Here is a 26,973-nt window from a genome sequence, read left to right on the forward strand (position 1 = left end):
TAGTGTAGTCAGACCCGTTAAAACGAGTCTTTTCTTTGAAAGCATTTTTGGACATAGTGACATGAAAGGAAGGAGGTGGAGGGGTCCAGCATGGCTGGTACCCATATCCGGAGTGTAGAGGGTTAGGAGGAACTCTGGACAATCCACTAATACCCAGCCAGGGGTAGGACCGGGGGAGGGTTCTCCATAAGATGAAATATAAGGTTGGGGACTCTACACAGGTGGAGTACCTAGCTGAGGCACAAAACCTTGAGGAGACACATATGCAGAAATAGAGGTAGTGCATGAGATAGGTTGGTAAACTATTTGATACCCCGGTATGCTGGGTGGCAACACAGTACCAGAAGGCAAAGTGCCAAGCGGTCCCTGTGGCAGGTAAAACCCATACACAGGTCCCTGTGAAGGTGCGGTCGGTAATGATTGCATGCCAACACAAGTAGGAAAAAACATGGGTTGGGTGGGAGGGTTTTGTGCTTGTGAATGTGCAGTATTTCAAAACACATTAGGAGCAATAATAGAAGGTGAACCAGAGGAGAAAACAGTGTTGCCTCCTTGAACACCAGTAAACTGGGAGCAAACTATGCTCCTAGACCCTCCTCTATTCGGGTTCACATAATTCCAAGGATCGAGGGTAGTTGATGGTACCATATGCTGAACCTGTGCTGCAAAAGAAGACACCCAAGTAGAATTAGGAACATAAGCACTTAAAGGTACGTACGAACCTGATGCAGCCTCTAACAGAGTTGATGACAATGGAACTCCGAACGACCATGGTGGTACCTATCCTCCCCGCTGAGAGAAAATTGCATATCGAAGTCCAGGCTGTCAGCTAGACTAAGCAACCGGATTCTCCAGATGAAGCTGAATGCCATGGTCCAGTATTGGCACACTGGAAGTAGGCATGTATCCCCCTCTGGAAGGAAAATCTGGTAAGCTTGGAGAAGAAGGACGAGATGCCAGCGGTGTAGAGGGTAAGTAGGTATAAATAGGATGGTTATCTCCCAATGAAAGACCACGAATGGGGCTCTCCAAGGAAATCCCATCCTCTGTGTGGTCTAAATCAAAATACAGAGAATCAACAGGCTGATTCTCTAGAATTGAGGGTAGACGATCCATGCTGAAAAGCTCTCAAGATCTTGACTCCTTTTGCTCACGATAGCTCTGATACCATGTGAGGGCAAAAAGACGAAAAGACCGGATGTATGAGAGATCAGAGCAAATCCATACAACATGGAGTAGATGAATGAGTATATGTATATACTAATAAATGAAATCCAATACAAAGTCCCTCTGGAGTCTGATGTGAGGTGAAGCACGGTCGGTCGACAGTGTCAAATGAGCACAGAGAGCTGCTGTCCCAACGATGTGTAGCAGAGAGGGTGGTTGTCCCTAAGATGTCTAGTAGAGAGGGCTATTGTCCCTATGATGTGTAGCAGAGAGGGCTGTTATCCCAAATCAGAGATGTAGATGTAAAACAATGAAGTAGTGTAGACGTATGCTGCTGCAGATGTGAGGTACTGCTCCAAAGAATGAGAAGCACATGTGCTGCAGATCCAGAAGAGAAGGCCAACAATAGCTGTAAGTAGAGAGTGCTGCGTTTGCAGACACCAACAGCAACAGCAAAGTAAAAACGATGAGCAACCTATAGAAGTAGATGCGCCAGCAACAGCAGATGCCAGAAACAGTGGTGGCAGCATAAAGAGAATAACGTTCAACTGTGAGTTGGTGTTGATGTGCTAGCAGCAACAGAAAAGCGATGATCTTCAAATGTTTTTGTGAATGATGAGGCTTTATATATATATATATATATATATGTGTGTGTGTTCAAGGGGTGCCGGTCGGCCAAAGATAGCTGTCGACCAGTAGAACAAGACAAATAAATGCCAAAAACCACACCCTTTTGGGCTGGATAAAATATCACTTTGGGTAGATTTTCACACAAACATGGTGGCCATCTTCATTGATGAGGATAGAAGACTTCAAGATCAAGCTACGACCAACGTTGACTTAGAGAAGGGTTTCTTCACAAAACAGAAGGGCAAAAACAAAGGGAAAGCTGTCAAACCTTCCGTAAGAAGCTAGGTCACACAGAACCGTTGCTTTGTTGTCAAACCTTCGGCAAGAAGCTAGGTCACAGGGAACCATTGCTTCAAAAGAATGGCAAAGGAACAAGATAAGAATCATGCCAACCTGGTAGCTAAAAATGAAAATAAAGAGTTTGAAGATGCACAAGAGAGATACTAATTGGGCATTCTAAAGTGTTAAAGAGTGTCAATAAGGGTTCTCTACCCGGAATGTCCCCCGAAACATGATTATATGTGTTTGTAACCTACTTATGTTATAAAAGGCTCCAGTACTTCAATTTATCCATGTTTTGAGTCAGGGAGTAGTTTAGGATGGCTAACATATTATCTTGTGTGGTCAAGCCTCTTGTCAAGCTTGGCATGAGAGTCCAGATTTTGTCACCATATCTATGAAGGTCAATCCCTATGTAATATGCGGAAGCTTCAGAGAAGAATCGGTAACTTCAATACTCAAAATTCAGCACTCTTTTCGCGACGGAAATTAACGCACAAACTGAAAGGAGAAGTGCAAAAAATAGAGTGAGAGAGGGAGAGATGGAGAGGACACAGTATTGGGTCCCAATTACCCTCTGTAGGGCCCCCACCACGGATGGTGTATTTGCTTTATTAGAATGATGAGAAATCTGAAAGAAAATACAGCAATCTTGGACCTTTTCTTGGCTGGGAATACCCTGCCCTTGACCTGAATCCTTCACCCCTTTGCTAAGCACCCTCTTGGCTTTGTCTAGCCTCTTATGCTTGAGCTCTTGGTGGAGAATGAGATGAATGATTGGGATTATGGGCACTTCTATTTAGACTACCCCATCAGGAGCAATCGGCCAGCATAAAAGCAGTCGGCCAGCCCAAAAATGTCCCACAACTGGAAATTCAGCATTAAATGCTGAAAAATCCCATTAAATGCTGGAAAAAATCCCATAAAGTCTGCGCATCTCTTCCTGGCTGGCTGGACATCAGGCGCCTGCTTCTGATTGGTTGGACACAGCTTTTGCCCACAATCCAAGGGCTGGGCAGCTTGTGTGGGCTGCCCCATACTTGCCCTATAGCCATATAAAGGCTGTAAACTCCTGGAAATAGCCTTATCTTTGCCCTAGGACTGTCCTACAGCCCCTCCATGGCTGGTGGGTTCAGCCTGGGCCTTCCTGGCCCTCATGGGGGTGGTTCCACACCATTCCCATGCCCACACTAAGATCCGGGGTAGCCCTATGGGCTGGCCCCTTGTTCTAAACACTAACTACTCAGTGATCTGGCATCCGGTACCATACCAGATACACATAATCACTGACATCATTTTAGAGGGAGACTCACAACACGGACTGGCCCTGTTTCATGTGCAGGACAGTGCACACCTGACCTTGGACTCATGTGCAGGACAATGCACACCTGACCTCGAACGACTGAGATGGATCCCTGGCTGACTCGTCCCAGACTGGGCTCACATGGGACCAGTTCACCATCCCAGGTCCTGCACCTTCTGTAGAGAAATGTCTACGTGGCATCCAAGTGCGAGATGCACGTGACATCCCCTTCTGCTTAACTTGACGGAAGCTGCATAGCCTCCAAATAATCCGTCAATAACGTCGGATAGTCTTCGAAGAACTCTTTGTCGAGCCATACCGCTTCATGAGTTCCTCGGTCCTGAAACTTCGTGAGGAACTGTCGTAGTCTTCGGCCTGAGCCCTGCTTGAAACGGTGCAGAAGGATCTGTTCTGGAACCATAATTTCTGTTTCATCCACAATGTCTGGTTCCACTTCGTCTTTGACCTCTGAAGGGTGTGGACCTGCATATGGCTTTAACCAACTGACATGAAATACATCGTGCATAGTCCAACTCGGAGGTAGCTTTAACTGCATAGACACCTCATTAATCTTTTTCCGGATGGGAAAAGGTCCGAAGCTCCTGAAAGACAACTTTGGGCTTCGCTTGCCCACCTGCTTCAATCTTTGCTTCATAATCCGAAGATAAACCCAATCCCCTTCCGAAAACTTCATACCCCTTCGGTCTTTATTGGTCTGTCGAGTGTAGGCCTCTTGCGCTTTAGCCAATCTGTCTTTTACCGACTCTAAGATCTCCTAGTAAGACTCCGTCACTCTGTTCGCCTCCGGTACTGAAGACGAAGTCCTGGTTAACGACGACTGGAAAGGTCTTCCAAACGCTGCCTCATATGGAGTCCTGCCAATAGCTGAAGAAAAAGAGTCATTCAAAACAGCTTGAACTAAAGGCAAATACGATTCCCACTTACCTTGCTGATCATGGACATAGCACTTCAGCACATCAAAGGCCAACTGATTGTATATCTCTGTCTGGCCATCTGTCTGTGGATGGAATGCACTGGAAAAATTCAGCTTAGTACCAAAATTATCAAACAATGCCCTCCAAAAATGACTAGTACGCATCTCTTCCTGGCTGACTGGACATCAGGCGCCTGCTTCTGATTGGTTGGACACAGCTTTTGCCCACAATCCAAGGGCTGGGCGGGGTAGCCCTATGGGCTGGCCCCTTGTTCTAAACACTAACTACTCAGTGATCTAGCATCCGGTACCATACCAGATACACAGAATCACGGACATCATTCTAGAGGGAGACTCACAGCGTGGACTGGCACTGTTTCATGTGCAGGACAGTGCACACCTGACCTTGGACTCATGTGCAGGACAATGCACACCTGACCTCGGACGACTGAGATGGATCCCTGGCTGACTCGTCCCGGACTGGGCTCACAAGGGACCAGTTCACCGTCCCAGGTCCTGTACAGAAGAAATGTCTACATGGCATCCAAGTGTGGGATGCACGTGACACCCTATAACTGAACAATCACTTCTGTGAGTAAGAGTATGTGAATCCACTCTTAGAGTAGAATAATATCAAACCATCAAGTCAGACTTGTTTACAGTCTCATTAAGGTAAAACAAACATCAAAAATTCCTCCCAAAAAAAATGGGACAATTTTGTGGGGTCTTGGTTTTTATTAAGGCATTGGGCTGATGAAAGATTCAAATTGTCTACAAGCTATGCAGCTGAAATATGTTTAATTGGCCAAGAACTAGGTTAAGTTCAAGGAACACACGCGTGGAAAAGAAAATGAGATTTTCCAAGAAACATTATCCAGTATTTTAGAGATACAAAAGTGAAGACTCAAGGATGATCATTGTTGTTTTTTGAATGGGTTCTCTTGAAATTGAAAACTTGAGGATTGATTATTCATGCTGAAATGCTTCCTTCACCTAGCTCAACACAATATGCAACTAGTGGGAAAGGTCTCATGCTCATTGCTTCTTCCCCGCATTCTATGAAAAAACCCAAACAAGCTGTTTGACTCCCACCGCAAAACCTCCTAAGACCTTAACAAAGTACGCAACTTAAGAAACAAGTTTACAAAGTCAATAAGATAATGATGTTGTTAGCTCTCCCGAGTGTGATGTGGACATACCATCGGCCAGCTTAGAGGTCGGGTACATGGCCAGATTTATGTATTTTTTGAAATATTTTGCCAAATCTTTGTAATATCCTCTAGCCGCCCAATGAGCAGCCTAGTGTGGAGAAAGTTATTGGGTTATCGTGTGAAAACACTTAGTTGGACATTATTATTGGGGTTGATAGAGTTGGTAGCCAACTCACCAACATTAGACACTATAAATAGAAGTCTAGGCCTTATCCATATTCATTCATTGCTCAGTCATTGAGAGCTCAAGATCAGTGCTCCCATTGAGTATCTCTTTTCAGTATTGTATATATTTCATGTTAGTAATACATGGTAGATTAGGTCATCTCTCTATTGTGTATTAAGCATGAAGAAAAATCAAATCGAATATAGGTTGAGGTGTCTGATTAGGCGCTAATTACAATCAATCAATTCATACACACGCTTCTGCAAGCACCCATGCTACATTGGTATCAGAGCGTAGGTTTTGATTGGCAAGTTAACATGCAAACGTCTAAACCAAGTTGTCAACGGCTTCTCTCAGCAAAAAAACGAGAGAACAGGGTTGGGACCCTCCCAACACCAACACCAAGTTTCAACAACTATGCCATGCGCCTCTTCCTTTCAAACAGCCAGCTTCGCTGAAGGTTTCGCAACCCAATAAATGCATGAATCCCCTATGTGCAGCCAAACTGTTAAGGCTTAAATGCTCTTAGGTAAATAAATTACTAATGATGTGTCGTGATTTCCAGGATTTGGAATCCTACAGACCTGTCAATTGCAGAAGAAAAGGGTGGGGTACCTTCCTACTTGGCCTGGTAAAGTCAGATGCATCTTTGTAACTTACACAAGACGTTAGCATGATATTACTTCAGACAAACGGCAAATCTTACTCCAAATAACTTTTTGAAGATGTAAAACATTTTGCTTGTGCTGAAGGACAGCCAGGATAATACTTCGAGGCTTCCTCGACACCAAAGATGTAGTTGACCCACCAGCAGCAGATGCTTCGAGAGCATTCCATTTCAGGTTGCTAGACCTCAGACATCAAGATGTCCATGGAGAATTTGCTTCACTAAATCTTAGCTTGTGTGTTGCAGGCCTGCAGGCAGTTGGTTGGATCCATAAGGATTTTGCCAAGGACATTGATCTGATAACAAGATAGGGAAGAAAGCTGCAAGCCTCTGTTAAAAGAGGAAATGTAGAATCTGTTCTTCAAGAATAGGCAAGACCTATTGAGAGGGAGCAGCAGTAACAAAGAGCTACTAGTCAATTAACCCCAGCCTAAATATCAAACATATGCAATGTTCACCAATGAACAATTGCTAAGTGGAAACTTTCCTTTCCACCTGTATCTTAAGGCAGAAAGCCAGAAATAATCTGCAGTTTCTTTCAAAAGTAATAAGAAAGAAAGTGCAAGCAAAAAGGAAGTAGGATCTAATCATTCCCAACTATGAATGAGAAGGCAGTGAGCCTTTCTTACACCAAAAATGGGTGAAAGATAAGATGGTGAGGTGAAGATGGATGAAAAGAAAAGAGAGTTTGTCATTGAGCACCTGCTTCAAGGCGGAAAACCTTTGAGAACCCTTCTGAAAATGCTTACCACCATTGGCTGTGGGCGAATGGAACCTAGAGCAAAATATTGACCTATTAGAGCAAAAAAAAGTACACTTACTGCTTTTGTTTCTTTGCACTATCTTGTTTGATACTCATGACCAGATCCAACGTTTTTTTCTGATGCTCTTCTGACTTTGAATGCTCTTCCAACCCCTGCACAGTATAGCAATCAACACGACAAATGCGGCACCAGCCAGAGCTTCCTCCGTGTTTCCTTTTTCTTCCATAATCACCAGGATCTGCTTCATTATTAAATAAGCCCTGCAAGAAAAATCACCAATAAGACACAAACACCGTTTAAAGAAGATATTCCAAAATAGAATAACACTTACCGGTTTTAAGTAAGGGCCCCCATTCAGGAACCCAAGCGGAGGCCTGTGCAATGCAAAATTTTGTGAAAATCCTGGTCCTGGACCACCCATTTGATGAGCACGCCCAACATGGTGAAATGGCCTTTCAGGTAGAAAAGGATTCGGATGCAGATCAAGCCCCTTTATATGAGGGTCTTCAAACCTCAAGCTGTCACGGCCGAGATCTGGTCCAGCATGCAAAGGTGGCCCTCCATGTAAAGACTCAAAGCGCCCGGGCAGACCAAATGGTTCCCTCCAACCTGAACTAAAAGAGTCTCTTCGAGATGGCAGGGATGCAGATTCTCTCCCAGGACTGCGAATAGATGAGATGGAGTCAGCCCTGTTCCTGGGATTATCTCCACGAGAACCTAAAAAATCTGAAGGCAATCCAAGGCCCTCTGGATGCCCACCTATAATGTCTGAATGTGGACCAGAAAATCGACTCTGCAGTCCCACTTCAGTAGAAAATCCAGGCCGAGACCTTTCCTCAAAAGATAAACTTTTTTGCAACTCAAAGTTTCGTCTGGAATCTGCATCTGAGTCAAACCTGGGCCTGGGCTCCCTCTCAAAAGAAAACTTAGACCGCTGATCAGCATCCATGTGCAACCCAGAGCGTTCATTGTCCGACGGAAACCTGGACCGGGAATTAGCATCCAAATGAAATGGAGGGTGCGGAAGTTCAGAGTCTGAAGAGAACTTGGGGCGAGAGTCACTGTCTAGAAGAAAAAAAGGCTGAGGCTCCTTATCAGTAAATCTGGAGCGGGAATCACCATCAAGCTGAAATGGAGGCCGGACATCCATATCCAAATGAAATTTAGGACGAGAATCACTATCCAACTGGAAAGGAGGCCGCAGAGGGGTACGTCGTGGACCAATGTCTGGTAGAGGTCCAGATATGGGTCCAAAGTCTGGCGACATGCCTCGACGAAATGCATCCGCTTGGTATTTGAGATGAGCTGCAGTGTCCAAAGAAAAGCTTGATCGCAAACCCATATCTTCCAAGGGGTTATGTCCAGCACCAAAATCACCAACCTTCCGATGAGACACACCAAACTCTGCTTGAAAATCCCATCGTCCTGCTACATCAGGAGGGAACCCAGACCTTGCCAAAAATTCATGGCCCGTAGAGACTTCAGAGGGAATCCCAGGTCTAGCCCCAGCTTCCAGGTCTGACCCCAAAGGTGGATGAGGTGGTGCTCTAGGGTGCATATCGAGGGCACTGCCTGATGGGAAACGTGACATCATCTCCAATGGAACCCTATGTGGACTTCCATCTCTAAAACCTGGATGCTGCAGTGGTGGGTCTGGCCTGAACATGGTCCTTTGCTGTAATCTCTTTTGAGCTTCTAGGAGGAAAGGATCTTCGGGTCGAGGTCCTGAGAACTTCTCATTTTCAGTGTTCTTTCCACCTCTTGTCTCATTTTCAAATGCTGCAATCTGTTCCATCAAATGTCTACTGTGATCAAGGGACAGCTGCTTCGCAGCATCCATTTGAGGAGGCAGTGGTAAGAAACTTTGGTTGGAAGGATCCAAATAACCTCTTTGTGGCCCACTACCTAAAAGCGATGGAGGCAAAGGGGACTGTGTAGAAGAAGGTGACTGAGGCTCCATCGGAAAACTCCCAGGCCCACTTGGCCGCCACTGAGGTGGCTGATCCTTCAAGATTCCCTGAGGAAAATTTTGCTGCTGTGATAGTGGGCCAACTTGACCTGGTAAGGGTAGCTTCTGCTCAGGATAGGCACCAGGAGAAGGGTTCATAAACTGAGACCTTTCAAAGATGGCCCCCCCTGGTAGGTGCCTAGGGGCACTCTGAAAAGGTGGATTAGGTGCTGGGAGAAATGCAGATACACCAGGTTGTGGCTGAATAGGAGCTCGTGGCCTTGGAAGTCCAGCCATTGGTGGCAAACTGGGCAATAAAGGTTCCTGCATTTGCTGCCCCTGAAACTCCATTACTTTCTTTTGCTTAGGTGACTGGTGCTGTAGATGGTGAGGAGACTGATGATGTAACTGGTGATGATTTGGGCGTGGCACCTGAGGCTGTAACTGATGCAGATGAGGAGACTGATGCTGCAGTTGTGGTAAGTTCTGCGGCATTTGTGGAGCCTTCTGCTGCAATGGATTATGATTGGGTTGCACTTGCAATTGGCTCTGATTCCACTGCAATAATGGAACATTCTGATTCTGCTGCATTTGCAGCTGAGACTCCTTTTGCTGCAAGGAGGAAGGATTCTGGTTCTGCTGCACCTGTGGAGGATTCTGCTGCACTTGGGGGGTGGGTGATTGAGGCTGCACATGTTGGATGATTTTTGTAGGTGATTGAGTCAGCTGACTCAGTGGAGGAGACTCTTGTTTAGCCTGTGATTCCTCCTCTTTAATATCATCTTGAGCTCTTTTCTTATCAGGAGGTGTTTGCTGCTTATTTTCTGTAGTGGGTGTCACCTTTTGTTCTAAAGCTGAACCACCTTTAGAGACAGGGGGTTCAGGAGATGGCTTCTTACTTTGGTCATCATGTTGACCATCCCCGTTCTGCAGTGGCTTGCTTGGAAGCGCATCCACAGCTTCACTGGCAGCAGGCCCTGATGTTTTCAGAGAATCTTTGACATCAACGGCAGGAGGAGCTTGACTGGTTTTAGTATCCTGCTGCATCTGCAAGCTAGGCTGTTGATTTAACGGTAGTCCAGCAGACTTCTCTGAAAGTTGGCCAGGCTGTATTTGCTGATTTCGGGGAGGTCCATTCACATTTTGCATGGATACAATCCCTGTCTTTGGTGTTTGATGGCCTTGTGCCCCAGCCACTGCTTGACCAGGAACCATATTTTGATTGGCTGGTGTAGGTAAGATTGTCTGGCGCGCCGGCTGGGGAGAAGGCTGCAAATGGGCATTCTGTCGAGGCAGCAATGGTTGCTGAAATCCATGCGGCTGAGGCTGATGGGCAAGGGAATTTACAGCCTGCCCGGGTAAATTCTTTACTTGCCAGTGGGCTACGTTTTGATGTGCACCCTGAGCCTGTGAATGTCGATGCATCTGTTGCAAGCCTGCATATTGAGGCAAGGGGTTTGGCTCCTGTGCCACTTGAACCTGTCCCATGTTAGGGTTTCCATCTTGCGCCCAGCCAATAGGCTGTGGTTGCTGAGGCTGCTCCCAGGGTGGTTGCTGCTGCAGTGGAGGTGCCGCTGGCAAATGTTGAGGTGGAAGAGTCTGGTGCTGTGCCTGCATTGGAGCATGCGGAACTTGAGGCTGAAGTTGGGGATGATAGGGGTGTTGTGAGTGAGGCTGATGTTGAAAAGGATGTTGTGGATGAGACTTTTGTGGATGAGATTGTTGTACGTGAGGCTGCTGTGGATGGGACTGCTGGAGGTGTGGCTGAAAAGGAGGCAACTGCTGATGGGGCTGTTGGGGATGCACATGAGGCTGTGGTTGGAACTGTTGGGGATGCCCCGGTAGAGGAGTTTGCTGGGGATGCATCTGTTGGAGATGGGGTTGTTGCTGGGGATGGGGCTGCTGAAATTGTGGATGCTGGGGATGAGCTTGTTGAGGAAATGACTGCTGCTGTGTAAGGGCTTGGTGCTGAGGATGGAGTTGCTGGGCCAGTGGTTGAGCCATGGGATGATGAACTTGCTGCTGTATGGCTGGAGGTGGTTGAGCTACTGTTTCTTGCACCTGATAAGGCTGTGGGGTTTGTATGTACTGCTGAGCTGGGGGTCCAGGCACCTGCTGCTGAAACTGTTGTTGGTATTGTTCATACTGCTGGTACTGTTGGTATTGATCATACTGCTGCTGATAATATTGCTGATACTGTTGCTGGTACCCTTGATCTGCTGTGGCAGGTCCTTGCTGTTGCAGACCTGGCTGAACCTGAGACTGATCTGGTGCTCCTAGGTTTTGCTGCAACTGTAGACCAGGACCAGACTGAACTTGCCCACCAGGAAATTGTGATGCACCCTGCATCCCGGCATGAACTACCTGACTGTTATCCGGTATTGCACCAGGCATCTGCTGACCCACCAGCTGTTGTGGAGCTTGCGGATGTGCGTAAGGTTGAGGCTGAGGTTGGGGTTGTGGCTGTGGCTGTGGCTGGGCTTGTGTTTGCGGCATATTGCCCTACAGCAAGGATGCAAATCTCATCAGAAAGCTTGACACGTGTAAGTCAATGATATGACGATTTCACAAGAGTGCTTTAGCAAAACAGCCATTATGAGTATGTCAGGTTTACTAACCGTGCAGGTTTGTGCATGCTCTTGGACTTGTCGGTGCAATATTTGTACTCCACATCTGTTGCAATAAACTGGAGAGTTGCCATATCCACAGCTGGCAGAATGTGCAGCCGACTCAGATAGCAGGCCTTGCCAAAGACACCCACTCTTGTGAAACAAGCACCGTACACCTATGTGATTAATGGCTTCATATACTGCTGGATTTGTCTCCTGCAAATTCTGCAAAACACCACAGTAGCCTGTAAGTGTCTCTAGGCCAAAAAAAAAATGCAATTAAACCAAGATGGTCAAGATAATGCATGTCACAATTACCTCTGACATAGACACACTAGGAAATGATGAGCATGTTGCAAAAAAAATCTGGTCAAATGCAAGCTCACCCTCTTCCAACAACAATGGCAAGCTTTGCAAAATACTTCAGGGTATAACTTTTTTTTAACGTTGCACTGCGTTTTTTGCATGTCAGCATCCTATATTTTGATGCTTTGGTGACATCTCCCCAACTTATTAAACCGTTGTCCTCAACTGATAGGTCTAGCTTTGTCTTAGCTTTTCATTGCTTTTTCTTGCTATGAACCTAGCTCTTCTCTCTAACTCTTGAAACATGATTCTTCATGCAAGATGTCCTCCTCTTCTCTTGTGCTTGGCTTCGAGAAGCATCTTGCCCTCACGGTTTTCACCCTTCACATAAAGTGACCTCGGGTTAGACCTCTCTGACAGATACTCCCACCCTTTGCACCTCTAGAGTCAGCCTCAAGCAAGAGTTTCTCAGCATGATTCTCTTCTTGCTCTCAAGATCAACACACCCGTTATATGTCAGAAGACAAACACGTGCTCACATGCTCGTCCTTGGGTTTAACCAAGCATCCCAGACCCTTGGCACACATGCACAAATATTCTCACAAGCATAAATCAAATGAACAAATGAATGCACAAACAGCTCCTTGGTTTTGACACCAATTTCTTGGTTTTTACACAAGTTCCTACTGTAGTCCAACTGCCCATGTCAATGTCTATGGTAAGACTACCACTCTTCATATCCATGCACTCAATTATGATTTCCTTCACACTGATAAATAGTGCCTCCATGAGATGCCTAGTCCCATGACTCTTGTACAAAACATTTAGTGTTGTTTAATCTCAAAGTTGCTCATTTTGGATACAACTTGGACAACAACCCTTGAGTTCTAGAATACTCAATTCCCTACACAGGAATATAAAGCTTGAGCATTCTCTTTTGTTCTTGGTTCCTTGGATGTCAAAATACAAAGGCCAGTGACAATTACTCCACCAGTAGTAACTTGAGTAGCTTATGCCACTGCATACCAATGTAAAATCTTCACTAGACCATGCCCAGGGATAATCTGACATAGAACCACTATGGATCGAGGTAGAGAACATACCTGAGAAAACATAGCAAGGTTTCCATAGACCTCTGCGTTGAACACATCATGTGACCGCGATAGATTGTGGCTAGCAACTCACCACCCAACAATAGGTTTGGTACCTCAAACCACCCCAGAGCCTGAGTTCAGATTGCCACGAGCCCGCCAGTCTCATTGATGACCCCAACCTAGCATTCCATAACACCAAGCCGTAGCCACCCGCTAACAGCTCCATGGAAATGAGATCTTGCACGCTCTGTAGTAGCCCCACACTACCATGTGGCTCCTTGCTCTCATGTCTGATAACTGACCCTAAGACCCTCATATAGCTTTCGTGCTTTATTTATAAGCTTTTAGTCAATTGTCACGTGCATCCCGCACTTGGATGCCACGTAGACATTTCTGTACAGAAGGTGCAGGACCTGGGATGGCAAACTGGTCCCATGTGAGCCCAGTCCGGGACGAGTCAGCCAGGGATCCATCTCAGTCGTCCGAGGTCAGGTGTGCATTGTCCTGCACATGAGTCCAAGGTCAGGTGTGCATTGTCTTGCACATGAAGCAGTGCCAGTCCGCGCTGTGAGTCTCCCTCTGGAATGATGTCAGATGTGCTGAGTATCTGGTTTGCAACTGGATGCCAGACCTCTGTAGGCATGTAGGTTTGCATGTAGAGATGGGGCCAGCCCATAGGGCTACCCCAGTGAGCAGATTTTGCACTTGCACTTGTAGTGTGGGCATGGGGGAGGTGTAGAACCACCCCCAAGGGGCCAGGAGGGCCTAGGCTGTGCCCACCAGCCAAGGCATGGGCTGGAGGGGCTGCCGGCCAGCTGTACTACTGCTGGACAGGTAGCCGGCCAGGTCTAGTACCCTACCCACCTAGTCGGCCAGGTGTAGGGAGCTGTCCCACACCTCTGCACAGCATGCCCAGCAGCCAGGGTGCTGCCCAGAAGCATGCGCAGGCTGGACAGCATAGTATAGAGTGTGAAAACACTTTATTGAATATATCTCAGTCGTGGAGCTCCCTGAAGCCAGCCGACTGGAGACAAGAGGTGGTATAAATACCCCAGCCCATAATCCATGTTGATATCTCATAATTCACCAAGTGCTCCAAGCAACCAAGGGCCAGGACAGCCAAGAACATTGCTAAAGCAAAGGGGTGAAGGACTGAAGGTCAAGGGCAGGTTTTCCAGCCAAGAAAAGGTCAAGTACTCTGTATTTGTTTTCAGATTTACATCATTCTAATAAAGCAAATACACCATCCGTGGTGGGGGCCCTACAGAGGGTAATTGGGACCCAATACTGTGTCCTCTCCATCTCACCCTTCTCTCTCTATCTTCTGCACATCGTCTTTCAGTTTTGTGCGTTAATTCCGTCGCGAAAAGAGTGCTGTTTTCTGAGTTTTGAAGTACCGATCCTTCTCCGAAGCTTCCGCATATTACAGTGGTATCAGAGCTCACTTCAAGGACAAAGATTCAGCAAAGAAAACCAGAAAATTTTTTTGCTCGTGTGGTTGGTTTTTAGACGCCGGTGGACTACCCCTTTCGGAGTGACTCCTGTCCCTCGAAGGACGGTTGGTTTTTAGCCTCCGGAAGCCTCCGGAAGTCTCCCACACAGATAGTGGATGGCCAGATTGCGTTCCAGAAAGGAACTGCATTTTCCCGCTATGGCGAACTTCGGCGACGAGAGAGAACCAGAACCATGGGACCAGAGTGCACCAGGCAGCCCAGCTAGGGCACCCGGCTTGAGTGTACAAGACATGTTCCAGCATATGATGCGAGCAATCGCAGACCAGACAACCAAGTTGGATGAGCAGAAGGCGCGGATTTTGGCTCTGGAGGAGCGTTCTCGCTCGCCAGCGTCGTGTTTTCCATCTCCTCCTCCCTCTCCTTCCGTATCCCAGATACCAGATCCTCGTCACAGGGACCCTCTTGCAGGGTCACAGCCGCAGCCAAGCTCCTTGCTTGAGATGCAGATCCGCGCATTGGAGATTCGACAACGCGAAGACGACGCCATGCGACGAGTGGAACACGAGCGTTACCTCAGAGCTTTGGACGCCAGATTGACACCGGCGGCGCCCTCGAATCATTTTCCCGAGAAAATGAATTTCAGTAAGTATAATGGTAAACTCGATCCCACTACTCTGTATTCATGGTTACATCAATTTGAAGCTTACTTTGCCGCAGTTAGGAAATCAGATATTGACAAAGTGATCTTAGCCAGTTGGTACTTGGAAGGTGAGGCCATTCCTTGGTGGACTCAGTGGGCTCATGCCCACACCAGATCAGGTATGGCAGCTTATGGGTGGGACGAGTTCGTCCTTGACCTTAAGCAGCGGTTTTTACCGCCCCACTACCTTGAGTGACTCGAAGACGAGTTCAGGGGTGCGCGTCAGAATGCGCAACCAGTCCTTCAGTTTGCCAATAGAATTTCGACCTTGTGTCTACAATTAGGCTTATCTGATGCGGACAAGAAAGGGCAGTATTTGTATGGCTTGGACACGCAAATCCAATGGGAGGTGCGTATGTTTAGACCAGCCACCTTTGAGGACGCACTCTCGCTTGCGCAGAGTGCAGAAATGAAACACAATGGTGGCAAGCCCAAGACTTCCCAGCCGGCTTCTCCCAAGGCTAACGCCTCGGGGAGCAAAAGCCAGAACCAGACTGGGTCTTCCCCAGGACAGAGCCCGGGAGCCTCTGGCTCCAAGAACTCGAACAATGCGTCTAAGCTTACTCCAGACCAAAAAGCGGAGGCAGGCAAGACAGGTGGCAAGTTGAGTGCTGAGGAGCTTTCTCAATACAGGAAGGAGGGTAGATGTTACTTTTGTCACACAAAAGGACATACTTCTCGGGATTGTCCGAAGAAGCCTCCAAAGGCCGCCGCCGCCTCCACAGCTTCCGTGGTGAGCACAGCTCCCACACAGACCCCAGTGGCTACCCCTAGTTCTTCAACCCCCGGTGCTTCAGTTGGAGCAATTATTAGCCGGGAGCTCGAAGATAAGCAGAAGGGCGCCCATGACCAGGAGTATGAGCGCAACGAATTGCTCAAGTCCTTTGGCTACATAGGTGGCCAGAGAGTCGTTGTCTTGTTTGACAGCGGTAGCACGGAGGATGTGATCACGGAAGAGGCCGCTAGGCGTGCCCGTTTCAAGCTAACTCCGGTGGACAAACAAGTTGAGGGTTTTAGCACAGGTATGACAACGAGCGTCAAGTATGAAGCTCTAGGTGCTAAATTAGTAATTCAGGGCATAGAGTTTGTGCGTGACTTTATGGTTGCCCCTCTTGTAGGAGCAGACATAATTTTGGGTATCCAGTGGTTTCACAAGTTTCTTCCTGATGTCAAGTGGGACAAGCACACGTTCCAGATAGATCGGAATGTGTCAAACACCTCGGTGACCATTAAGTGTGAGCCAGGTATTCCAAACTTTCCGCTCATAAGCCACTTGCAGGCTAAGCGAGCAGTCAGGAAAGGCGCACAGTGTGCGATGATTTACATCCAGACAGCCCAGACGGTGGCCAGTGCTTCCGAGAAGTACTCGGTTCTCCATGAAAAGTTCCAGAAGATTCTTCTTCGGGACAGTCTCCCTCCCCAGCTTCCCCCGTCCAGACCGGAGGATCACAAGATTGACCTCCTCCCAGGCTCGGAACCCCCGAGCAAGTTTCCGTATCGCCTTTCTAAGGCAATGGAATCGGAGTTGGACCGCCAACTCCAAGAATTGTTGCAAGCTGGCTTCATCCGCCCCAGCGTGTCGCCATTTGCAGCACCGATCTTATTTGTCAAGAAGAAAGATGGATCTTCTCGGTTGTGTGTCGATTATCGTGCACTCAACAAGCTGACTATCAAGAGCAGATTCCCGATGCCTCGAATTGCATATATTTTCGAGAGGCTGAATGGAGCTAAGGTGTTCTCCAAACTGGATTTAAAGAGTGGGTACTGTTAGAAGTCATCTCCTGTCTAGATTTATACACCAGGGCCTTTGTTGTGGGTGTGCCCGCCCTTATGAGGTGTTTTATCATTTTTCCCCACTCTCCGTATTTTTTTCCCCTATTTTTTCCCATTTTTCTGAGGCTTGGGAGGGCTGCCAGGTGATGCCAGGACCACTCTGAGGCTGGCCGACTGCATCTGTAGCAGTCGTGGGCTATCTGAGTGCTGGCCGACTTGTTCTGTGCAGACGTGGGGCACCAGATGCTGGCCGACTGCTGTTTTTCAGCAGTCGTGGACATTTTGTCAGTCGTGGGCTTTCCTGATGCTGGCCGACTGCCCTCTAGGGGAGTATATATAGCTCCTCAGCCCCCATGCCTTATTTGTATCATATTCGGGATCTTCTTGTGTATATCAGAGCAGAGTTACACGCCTACATCTCTCTCTTTTTGTGCTGTTTTTTCTGCCTGCGTTTTTGCTCTTGTGTTCCCAGATTTGGTCATCATCTCCGCTGCATATTCTGACATGGTATCAGAGCCTAGGCTCTAGATAGGTCTTGGGATTTGTGTGAGCAAGAGGGGGCTGTTTTGTGGCTGATTGGTGGACTGTTTTGGACTGTTCGGGAAGAGGAGAAGCAAGAGGAAGGCGGGCTGATTTGCTGGACAGCCACTTGCAGGTATCAGTTCTTCTTTGTTCCCACCCACCCACCCTTTTCAGAGTACATCCCCGCTATGGCAGATCTGTTTGAGATGGCCGAGAGACATGTGAAGATCCCGACACTCCCCACGTTCCCGGTTGACCGTCAGTTGGACGGGAGCAACTACGGCATATGGAAGGTGATGATGGAATCCGTTCTGGAGTCCTACGATCTCGCCGATTTCGTCGTTGTTGGTGTTCCACGGCCGGAAGTAGAGGAAGGGGAGTTACCGTCAACCCAAAAGGACCGGGAGGCCCAGACGCAGATGTGGGATCGCGTCAACGCCAGGGTCCGTTCGTTTATTTTCCTCAACTGCACACCGCAGGTAATCAATCATGTCAAGCACATGACGCTGGCCAGAGGTATATGGCAGCATTTGGCCTCACTTTATAACAGGGTATCGCCCATGAAGAGGATTTCCTTGGAAGTACAGATGCGGGTTATGAGCCCTGCAAAGTCGTCGACGATGCGGGAGCATATTAACAAGCTGCAGGCTCTTCAGCAGGAAGTTCTTCAGGCTGGGAAGGAGATATCGTCAGAGGACATGGCCATCACGTTGCTGTCACATTTGCCCTCTTCGTACTCAGCATTTTACTCCTCTTTGATTACCAGTGGCAGGCTCAGCACCATCACGTGGGAGGAGCTTGTGCCCATGGTCCTGGACCAGGAGGAGCGATTCACGAACCCTCCTCAGGGTGGAGGTTCGGAGGCCTTTACTGGCCAACGGTCGAAAGGCCGTAACTCGGGCAAGGGGAAGGCTTCATCCGAGAAGTCTTCTGAGAAGATGTCCGACGCTGACCGTGAGAAGCTAAAGGCAGAGAGGACCTGTAATGATTGTGGCGAGAAAGGCCACTACTGGAGGCAGTGTCCCAAGCGGAAGACCGAGAAGGGTGAAGACTCCTCAGCAATCACGAAGACTCCGGCTTTTGTGCACCTGGAGGTGATGGACACCGATGTTTCATTTTCTTCAGGCAGGGAGGAGATTGGAGGACTCTCCGCAATGGATACTCGGGAGTGGATTCTCGATAGTGGTGCTTCCAGGCACATGACTCCTTCCCGTTCCGGTTTACAGGATCTCTGCATGGTTTCTGGTCATATTCTTACTGGGGATACGTCCACTATCCCAGTTCACAGTGAGGGCAGGATGGAGATAGTTCCCGATGGCAGAGGGGGGAAGCATTCCTCCCAGGTGTTGTATGTTCCGGCACTTGGTTTTCATCTGTTGTCAGTGCATCAGGTTTGCAAGACTGGCGTACGGGTGGAGTTTGATGAGCATTTTGTTGCTCTCCGGGACAAAGCAACAGGCCAAGTGGTTTGGGAAGGTGGAGTGGAGAATGGAGTCTACAGGCTTTCAGCACTCTCTCTCCCAGGTCCTCAAGATTGTGATGAGTGGCAGTGTGGTAATAGCTACTCAGGTGTGGATACGCTGCAGGTACAGGCTTTCCGAGACCAGGTGGGGGATAGCTTACCAGTAGATGGCAGCAGTTGGCAGGAACTTTCCAGTACTGAGGTTGGTAGTTCTTGTGTTCGTGAGTCAGAGGAAGCTGAACAGGTCACTTATGCTCTGATGTCTCGTCGTGTTCGGGACATAGAACTTCCAGTAGCTGAGGATGTTCTTTCCACGGGGACCTTTCGGAAAGCCAGGCAGGTGACAGGTGCTTACTTGCAGAAGGAGGTGGTTTCTCCAGGCTTTGTGGTTCCGGATTCAGAGGGGGTGGTTGCCAGGTTTCAGAAGGCCTTGCGTGGTCTTCAGGAGGTTTCCAGGACTTGCTTGTGCACCGTAACAGGTGTTGATCGTTGTGAGCAGTGTGATGTCTCTGTGACTCAGAAGCTGGATGGTTCATTGATCTGGTTGATGGACACCGGATTGGACGGGAGCTTCCTGATGAGGCAGTTGAGCTCTTGGTTGCAGATGTCTCTTTGGGAGGCAGGATTGCGTTTCCTGTGGTTTCTGCGGCATGCGAAGGATCATGGACTCTTGTACACAGGAGGGGGATTGTTGGATGGAGTTCGACTCCGCGGTTGGAGTGACTCGGTTTGGGGAGGAGATTCGGACACGAGGGGATCTACTTATGGCCCAGGAGTAGTTTTACGGAGCAGGAGGAGGTTACATTGCAGGTTTGGGCTTCCACTGGAGGAACCCATGGTCATCCAGAGGCACTTTGTTCGTGAACAGATTGTTGCTGATGACATCTTGCTGGAGTTCTGTTCGACGGAGGACAGTACGGTGGACCTCTTCACGAAGTCGCTCTCAGGATTTGCTCAGGCGGCACCCCAGCTCCCAGTGGTTGGTCACACAGCCAGGAGCTGAGAGGGGGTGTTAGAAGTCATCTCCTGTCTAGATTTATACACCAGGGCCTTTGTTGTGGGTGTGCCCGCTCTTATGAGGTGTTTTATCATTTTTCCCCACTCTCCGTATTTTTTTCCCCTATTTTTTCCCATTTTTCTGAGGCTTGGGAGGGCTGCCAGGTGATGCCAGGACCACTCTGAGGCTGGCCGACTGCATCTGTAGCAGTCGTGGGCTATCTGAGTGCTGGCCGACTTGTTCTGTGCAGACGTGGGGCACCAGATGCTGGCCGACTGCTGTTTTTCAGCAGTCGTGGACATTTTGTCAGTCGTGGGCTTTCCTGATGCTGGCCGACTGCCCTCTAGGGGAGTATATATAGCTCCTCAGCCCCCATGCCTTATTTGTATCATATTCGGGATCTTCTTGTGTATATCAGAGCAGAGTTACACGCCTACATCTCTCTCTTTTTGTGCTGTTTTTTCTGCCTGCGTTTTTGCTCTTGTGTTCCCAGATTTGGTCATCATCTCCGCTGCATATTCTGACAGGTACCACCAGGTTCGGATTGTTGAGGGGGACATCCCCAAGACAGCTTTTCGTTCAGAACGGGCCCACTATGAATTTGTGGTCATGCCATTTGGTTTGACAAACGCCCCAGCTACATTTAACCGCATGATGATGCGTATTTTCCGGGAGTTGATTGGAGTGTGTGTGTTCATATTTCTGGACGACATACTCATATTTTCAGCTACAGTTGAGCAGCATGACATTGATGTGGAGAAAGTCCTTAAGTTGCTGGAAAGCAACGAGCTCTATGTCAATGAAAAGAAGTCAGAATTTTATCTGTTCCAGGTACATTACTTGGGATATATAATCAGTGCCAAAGGCATTCGCCTTGATCCGGCTGAAGTGGCCGAGATTGTTAACTGGGAAGTACCTCAGACTGCTTATGACATTAGATCATTTGTAGGTATATGCCAGGCATATTCCACCCACATTGACAAGTTTTCTGATCTCTCGGCAGACCTCACCGATCTGCTAAAGGGAGTGAAAACAAGGAGGCAAAAGATTCGAATGACTCCACGAGCGTTGGAGGCATTCCAGAACCTCAAGGTGGCTTTGTCAGAAGCGCCTTGTTTAGCCCTTGCCTCGTGGGACGAACCATTTCAAGTGATCACCGATGCGAGTAACATCGCAATTGGAGGTGTATTGCAACAGAATGGTCATCCGGTAGCTTACATGTCTCGTAAGTTACTGCCCGCCGAAAAGAACTACTCAGTCTATGATCGTGAACTCCTAGCAATTATTCAGGCCTTGAAACATTGGAAACATTTCCTGTATGGCCGTGACTTCGAGGTTCGCACTGACCATCAGGCATTGCGCTGGATTCAGACGATGCCAAGTGCACAGTGGAGTGATCGACAACACCGCTGGAGTCAGATATTCCAGCAGTTTGGTGGCATGATTGAGTACCTTCCAAGAAAGGCCAATCCAGTGGCCGATGCTTTGAGCAGGAAGGGACAAGTATCTGCGATTCAGACCACTAGACTAGACCTTGTTGGTACAGGAGTAGAAGACATGAAGCACACGTACGCGGATTCCGAGGAATTCGGTACACAGTGGGAACAGGCATTGGATGCCACAGGACCATGCCATTTTCTGATACGCGATGGTTGGCTTTACTACAAAGGCCGACTGTGTGTCATGAAATCATTCCGGGCAACTCTTCTCCATGATGCCCATGACGCCATTACAGGTGGTCATAGGGGCATGAATTCGACTCTGGAGAAATTAGAACGGCAATACTATTGGCCAAAGATGAGGCGTGATGTGTTTACATATGTACAACGCTGTGACATTTGTCAAAAGGTGAAAGCTCCTCGTGGAAAGAAGATAGGGTTGTTACAGCCTTTGCCAATTCCTGAGGGTCCTTTCCAAGACATTTCAATGGACTTTGTCACAAATCTGCCTCCCAGTCCGAGTAAGCGTAATACACAGTGTTTAACTATTATTGATAGGTTCAGCAAATTTGTTATGCTTATTCCTTGCAGGGCCAATGTGACCGCCGAGGATGTTGCCCAACTATTCATTCGGCATTGGTACCCGATTGGTGGGATTCCTAGGACCATAGTGTCAGACCGAGATGCCAAGTTTACCAGTCATTTTTGGAGGGCATTGTTTGATAATTTTGGTGCTAAGTTGAATTTTTCCAGTGCATTCCACCCACAGACAGATGGCCAGACAGAGATATACAACCAGTTGGCCTTTGATGTGCTGAAGTGTTATGTCCACGATCAGCAAGGTAAGTGGGAATCGTTTTTGCCTTTAGTTCAAGCTGTTTTAAATGACTCTTTTTCTTCAGCTATTGGCAGGACTCCATATGAGGCAGCGTTTGGAAGACCTTTCCAGTCGTTGCTAACCAGGACTTCGTCTTCAGTACCGGAGGCGAACAGAGTGACGGAGTCTTACCAGGAGATCCTAGAGTCCGTTAAAGACAGATTGGCTAAAGCGCAAGAGGCCTACACTCAACAGGCCAATAAAGACCGAAGGGACATGAAGTTTTCGGAAGGAGATTGGGTATATCTTCGGATTATGAAGCAAAGATTGAAGCAAGTGGACAAGCGATGCCCAAAGTTGTCTTTCAGGAGCTTCGGTCCATTTCCCATCCGGAAAAAGATTAATGAGGTGTCTATGCAGTTAAAGCTACCTCCGAGTTGGACTATGCACGATGCATTTCATGTCAGTTGGTTGAAGCCATATGCAGGTCCACCCCCTTCAGAGGTCAAAGACGAAGCGGAACCAGACATCATTGATGAAGCAGAAGTAATGGTTCCAGAACAGATCCTTCTGCACCGTTTCAAGCATGGCTCAGGCCGAAGACTACGACAGTTTCTCACGAAGTTTCAGGACCAAGGAACTCATGAAGCGGTATGGCTCGACAAAGAATTTTTCGAAGACTATCCGGCATTATTGACGGATTATTTGGAGGCTATGCAGCTTCCGTCAAGTTAAGCAGAAGGGGATGTCACGTGCATCCCGCACTTGGATGCCACGTAGACATTTCTGTACAGAAGGTGCAGGACCTGGGATGGCGAACTGGTCCCATGTGAGCCCAGTCCGGGACGAGTCAGCCAGGGATCCATCTCAGTCGTCCGAGGTCAGGTGTGCATTGTCCTGCACATGAGTCCAAGGTCAGGTGTGCATTGTCCTGCACATGAAGCAGTGCCAGTCCGCGCTGTGAGTCTCCCTCTGGAATGATGTCAGATGTGCTGAGTATCTGGTTTGCAACTGGATGCCAGACCTCTGTAGGCATGTAGGTTTGCATGTAGAGATGGGGCCAGCCCATAGGGCTACCCCAGTGAGCAGATTTTGCACTTGCACTTGTCGTGTGGGCATGGGGGAGGTGTAGAACCACCCCCAAGGGGCCAGGAGGGCCCAGGCTGTGCCCACCAGCCAAGGCATGGGCTGGAGGGGCTGCCGGCCAGCTGTACTACTGCTGGACAGGTAGCCGGCCAGGTCTAGTACCCTACCCACCTAGTCGGCCAGGTGTAGGGAGCTGTCCCACACCTCTGCGCAGCATGCCCAGCAGCCAGGGTGCTGCCCAGAAGCATGCGCAGGCTGGACAGCATAGTATAGAGTGTGAAAACACTTTATTGAATATATCTCAATCGTGGAGCTCCCTGAAGCCAGCCGACTGGAGACAAGAGGTGGTATAAATACCCCAGCCCATAATCCATGTTGATATCTCATAATTCACCAAGTGCTCCAAGCAACCAAGGGCCAGGACAGCCAAGAACATTGCTAAAGCAAAGGGGTGAAGGACTGAAGGTCAAGGGCAGGTTTTCCAGCCAAGAAAAGGTCAAGTACTCTGTATTTGTTTTCAGATTTACATCATTCTAATAAAGCAAATACACCATCCGTGGTGGGGGCCCTACAGAGGGTAATTGGGACCCAATACTGTGTCCTCTCCATCTCCCCCTTCTCTCTCTATTTTCTGCACATCGTCTTTCAGCTTTGTGCGTTAATTCCGTCGCGAAAAGAGTGCTGTTTTCTGAGTTTTGAAGTACCGATCCTTCTCCGAAGCTTCCGCATATTACATCAATATTACCCTAGCTGTTAATTATAAGCTCTTAGTCAATCTAGACCTCTTCTTGCTAGCAACCTTAGCCCACGTGTGAACCCTCCAATTTCCCATGCCCTTGGCTAAGCCTTAACCCTAATCATGGGTTAATCGTAACCCTAATCTTGGGTTAGCACATGCGTCCCTAGCCCTGACCCCTAGCAGGACCAGAAGTAATAGTGTCTTGGATTATCTTTAGGCATATTCTAGTGCGAGTTTAAATTGTTTTGAAGTCTAGCATCAAGGCAGGTCGGGAAGTAATAGTGTCTTGGATTATCTCTAGGCATATTCTAGTGCGAGTTTAAATGGTTTTGAAGTCTGGCATCAAGGCAAGTCCGGAAGTCATCAAGGCAGGTCGGGAAGTAACATTGTTAGTCTTGGATTATCTCTAGGCATATTCTAGTGCGAGTTTAAATGGTTTTGAAGTCTAGCATATGACATTCTTGAGTAAACCCTGTGGTGTTGCAGCCAATCAAGTAATTGAACAAGTTAATGATTAAGTGCTTTCCCCATTACGGAAAGCAATATGATAGCACCAAAAAAGTGAGAGTTTTGGGTTTGTGCAATTAGGGTGCAATTACTTTGGTGCATTAATTGAAGAAAAGAGACGGGAATGAATACACCAAACACAGCATTGGATCCCAAAACCCAATGCTAAAATGAGTACACCAGACAGTATTGGATCCCAATTTCCAAAACCCAATGCTAAAATGAGTACAACAGACATGGCATTGGGTCCCCACCTTTCAGTATATTTGCATTGTCTACAATGTATATCTTCATCCTTGACCTAACGATATCTCCTTACATGCTTAGACAGGAATATGCTGATCCAAACGGGGTCTGTTCTGTTGCAGGCTGTTTACTAGGCACAGATCCTTGGATGCCTTGGTTTTGCCGATCCCTTCTGTCATCTGCTGAAATGGAGAGCTGAACTATCTTGAATCGGTGCCATGCTAGATGGCTGAGTGATGGACATCTGAAAAATGCTTGACATGGTCTGTGTGGTCTGTGTCATAGGCTAACTAAGTGGAATAGGAGGAGGATGGGCCTCTGTATAGGAGGACAAGATCTGCCCCCTCGTGCTGGTCAGCCTGGTCAACCTACTACTCAACCTGCAGCTGCCCGAGCAGCTATCCATAGCTGTCCAAACCTGTCTGGACGGGCTGCCCGGATTGATTGACTGGGGCATCCTCTACCTGTAGGAGGACTACCTGCATGTCTGAATCCCAGCAGTTGTCCTAAATAAGGATCCTAAACACTTGTACAAACGTAGCGTTCAAGTGAATTACAAAACTGAGACTGGACTTACCCTGGCACTACCCTGATGACTTGTCCTTGAACTGGGGCACCCAAAACTTGCACTTTCTGGTACTTTAATATCATCATTTCACCCAATTGCAGTGGGTACACAAGAAAAGTTATGTAAAGCAAGCAAACCTGCACTATTAAGGGGTCTCATAAAGTTACAGGAAAGTTTTGTGAAGAAGAGGAGGAGAAAAGCAAGCAAACCTGCACTATTAAGGGGTCTCATAAAGTTACAGGAAAGTTTTGTGAAGAAGAGGAGGAGAAGGAAGACCGATCAACATGTACCTCTTAAGGTACCTAAAGCTCATTTCGAGAAATAATAACAAATAAATCAACAGGCATCTGTATCAAAACTCATGGCGAAGCGACATTACCTGCAGAAGTACTCAAAACAATTGTTTTAAAGAAAAAAAAAATGTAAGGCAGCCCTCAAGCCATCAGTAACGAAAGAAATAAAACAGCCTTACTTCTTCCAGAGCGCAATTTTCTTGAAAACTAGAAAACCAGCAACTTCAAGGTATTCCAAACAATTTTTTCAAGACAAATTAAGTGAAGATAGCTTTTCACGCCAATTCCACAAAAAGAATTTTATTTTATTTTTGGCATGAAGATGGCACACCTTGGGGTCGCCCTCGTTTATAGGATGATTCTCGTAAGGGCAGCAGCGCGTCGTCCCGACTATGTAAAGAACACATGGTCTACAGAAGAGGTGACCACAATGTGTCTGCTGGACTTCAGCGGGATGGACTAGCTGTCTGCAAAGAGGGCAATAGTACTCGCCTGGAACCACCTCTGGCTGAAGGATGCACTCGGGATCAAACCCCATCTCAGATCCCTAAAATAACTGCAAGAAAAGCCACCTGCTTTTCATCCTCAGACTGCCTCCAAGTATACCCTGCAACATGAATTAGAGCACTTTTTGCTGATAAAATGAAAACAGAGCTCTCACTTGAGTACCTGATGGACCTGATAAATGACGAAAGCTTAAGCTCTACCCAGTACTGAAGTTCTGGCATACAAACGTATCATCTGCGTATAAACCTCAGTCGACTGCTATCCCTGCAACCGTGCAAAATGCAGCTTGAGAACGAAGGTCCACCCAAACTTGCAGAAAAACCCTAAGGTTGCAGAAATCCCCTAGGGTTGCAGAAAAACATAATTTTTGAAGTTCAAGTAAAACCCTAAGATACAGAAAAAGCCTGGGACTGCAGAAAGTCCTTTTTTTTATTTAAAAAAAACCTAAATCGGCAGGAGAATCAAGGAAAATGTTCAAGAAAAACGCTGCTGACGAAGAAGAAGACCACCGAACGCCAAGAGCGAAGAAGCTACACTTTTCTGCCTTTCTAGGTTTGGTTCTCGCTGAATGAAAGGCCAAAATTAGTTTCATATTAGGTGAAGGGCCTCTGCCCAGTACTTTGTCGTGCGAGGGTGCCCAAAGAAATTACTTTTTTTTTAGTAAAATGTGCCCAAAGAAATTACACTCCAAGCTTCCAGAGCTATAGCAACGATAGCACCACCCACCATGCTTGCTGCCCTGGTATGGGATTCAAATCTTCAAACCCACTCTGAAGGTGATGGCA

The 26,973-nt window shown here is 47.7% G+C and overlaps 2 protein-coding genes across 4 annotated transcripts in view; both read right to left on the reverse strand.

The window, feature by feature from the left end:
* Nucleotides 1–26,763, reverse strand: part of LOC147613023 (uncharacterized) — a 62,599-nt gene extending 35,836 nt beyond the window's left edge. For 2 of the 3 annotated variants that reach the window (XR_015263339.1, XM_086782317.1), the window contains exons 1-6: nucleotides 26,633–26,763; nucleotides 26,351–26,452; nucleotides 26,013–26,237; nucleotides 11,688–11,903; nucleotides 7,453–11,571; nucleotides 7,179–7,381 (exon numbers count right to left, since the gene is read on the reverse strand). Coding sequence is in view for 2 of the 3 variants with exons in the window: in XM_086782317.1 (XP_086638443.1) it covers nucleotides 7,179–7,381; nucleotides 7,453–11,571; nucleotides 11,688–11,903; nucleotides 26,013–26,219 (4,745 nt within the window). In the remaining variant the exon portion in view is untranslated. The other variant, XM_086782318.1, reaches the window with a different exon arrangement.
* On the reverse strand, nucleotides 1,833–7,172 carry LOC147613024 (uncharacterized). The gene is made up of 2 exons (XM_086782319.1): nucleotides 5,459–7,172; nucleotides 1,833–5,423 (listed from the first exon to the last, which is right to left on the reverse strand). Exon 2 carries the CDS (start codon nucleotides 4,071–4,073, stop codon nucleotides 3,615–3,617), a length of 459 nt encoding a protein of 152 aa, XP_086638445.1. The 5' UTR covers nucleotides 4,074–5,423; nucleotides 5,459–7,172; the 3' UTR covers nucleotides 1,833–3,614.
* Nucleotides 26,764–26,973: the final 210 nt, after the last annotated feature.

Source organism: Cibotium barometz, chromosome 44 (assembly GCF_041138505.1).
Source record: "Cibotium barometz isolate CiBa-2024 chromosome 44, ASM4113850v1, whole genome shotgun sequence".
In the NCBI taxonomy this organism is placed as follows: domain Eukaryota; kingdom Viridiplantae; phylum Streptophyta; class Polypodiopsida; order Cyatheales; family Cibotiaceae; genus Cibotium; species Cibotium barometz.

Excerpts from the sequence above, each read along its gene's own strand:
- LOC147613024 (XM_086782319.1), bottom strand. The coding sequence starts at position 4,073 with ATGAAGTTTTCGGAAGGGGATTGGGTTTATCTTCGGATTATGAAGCAA.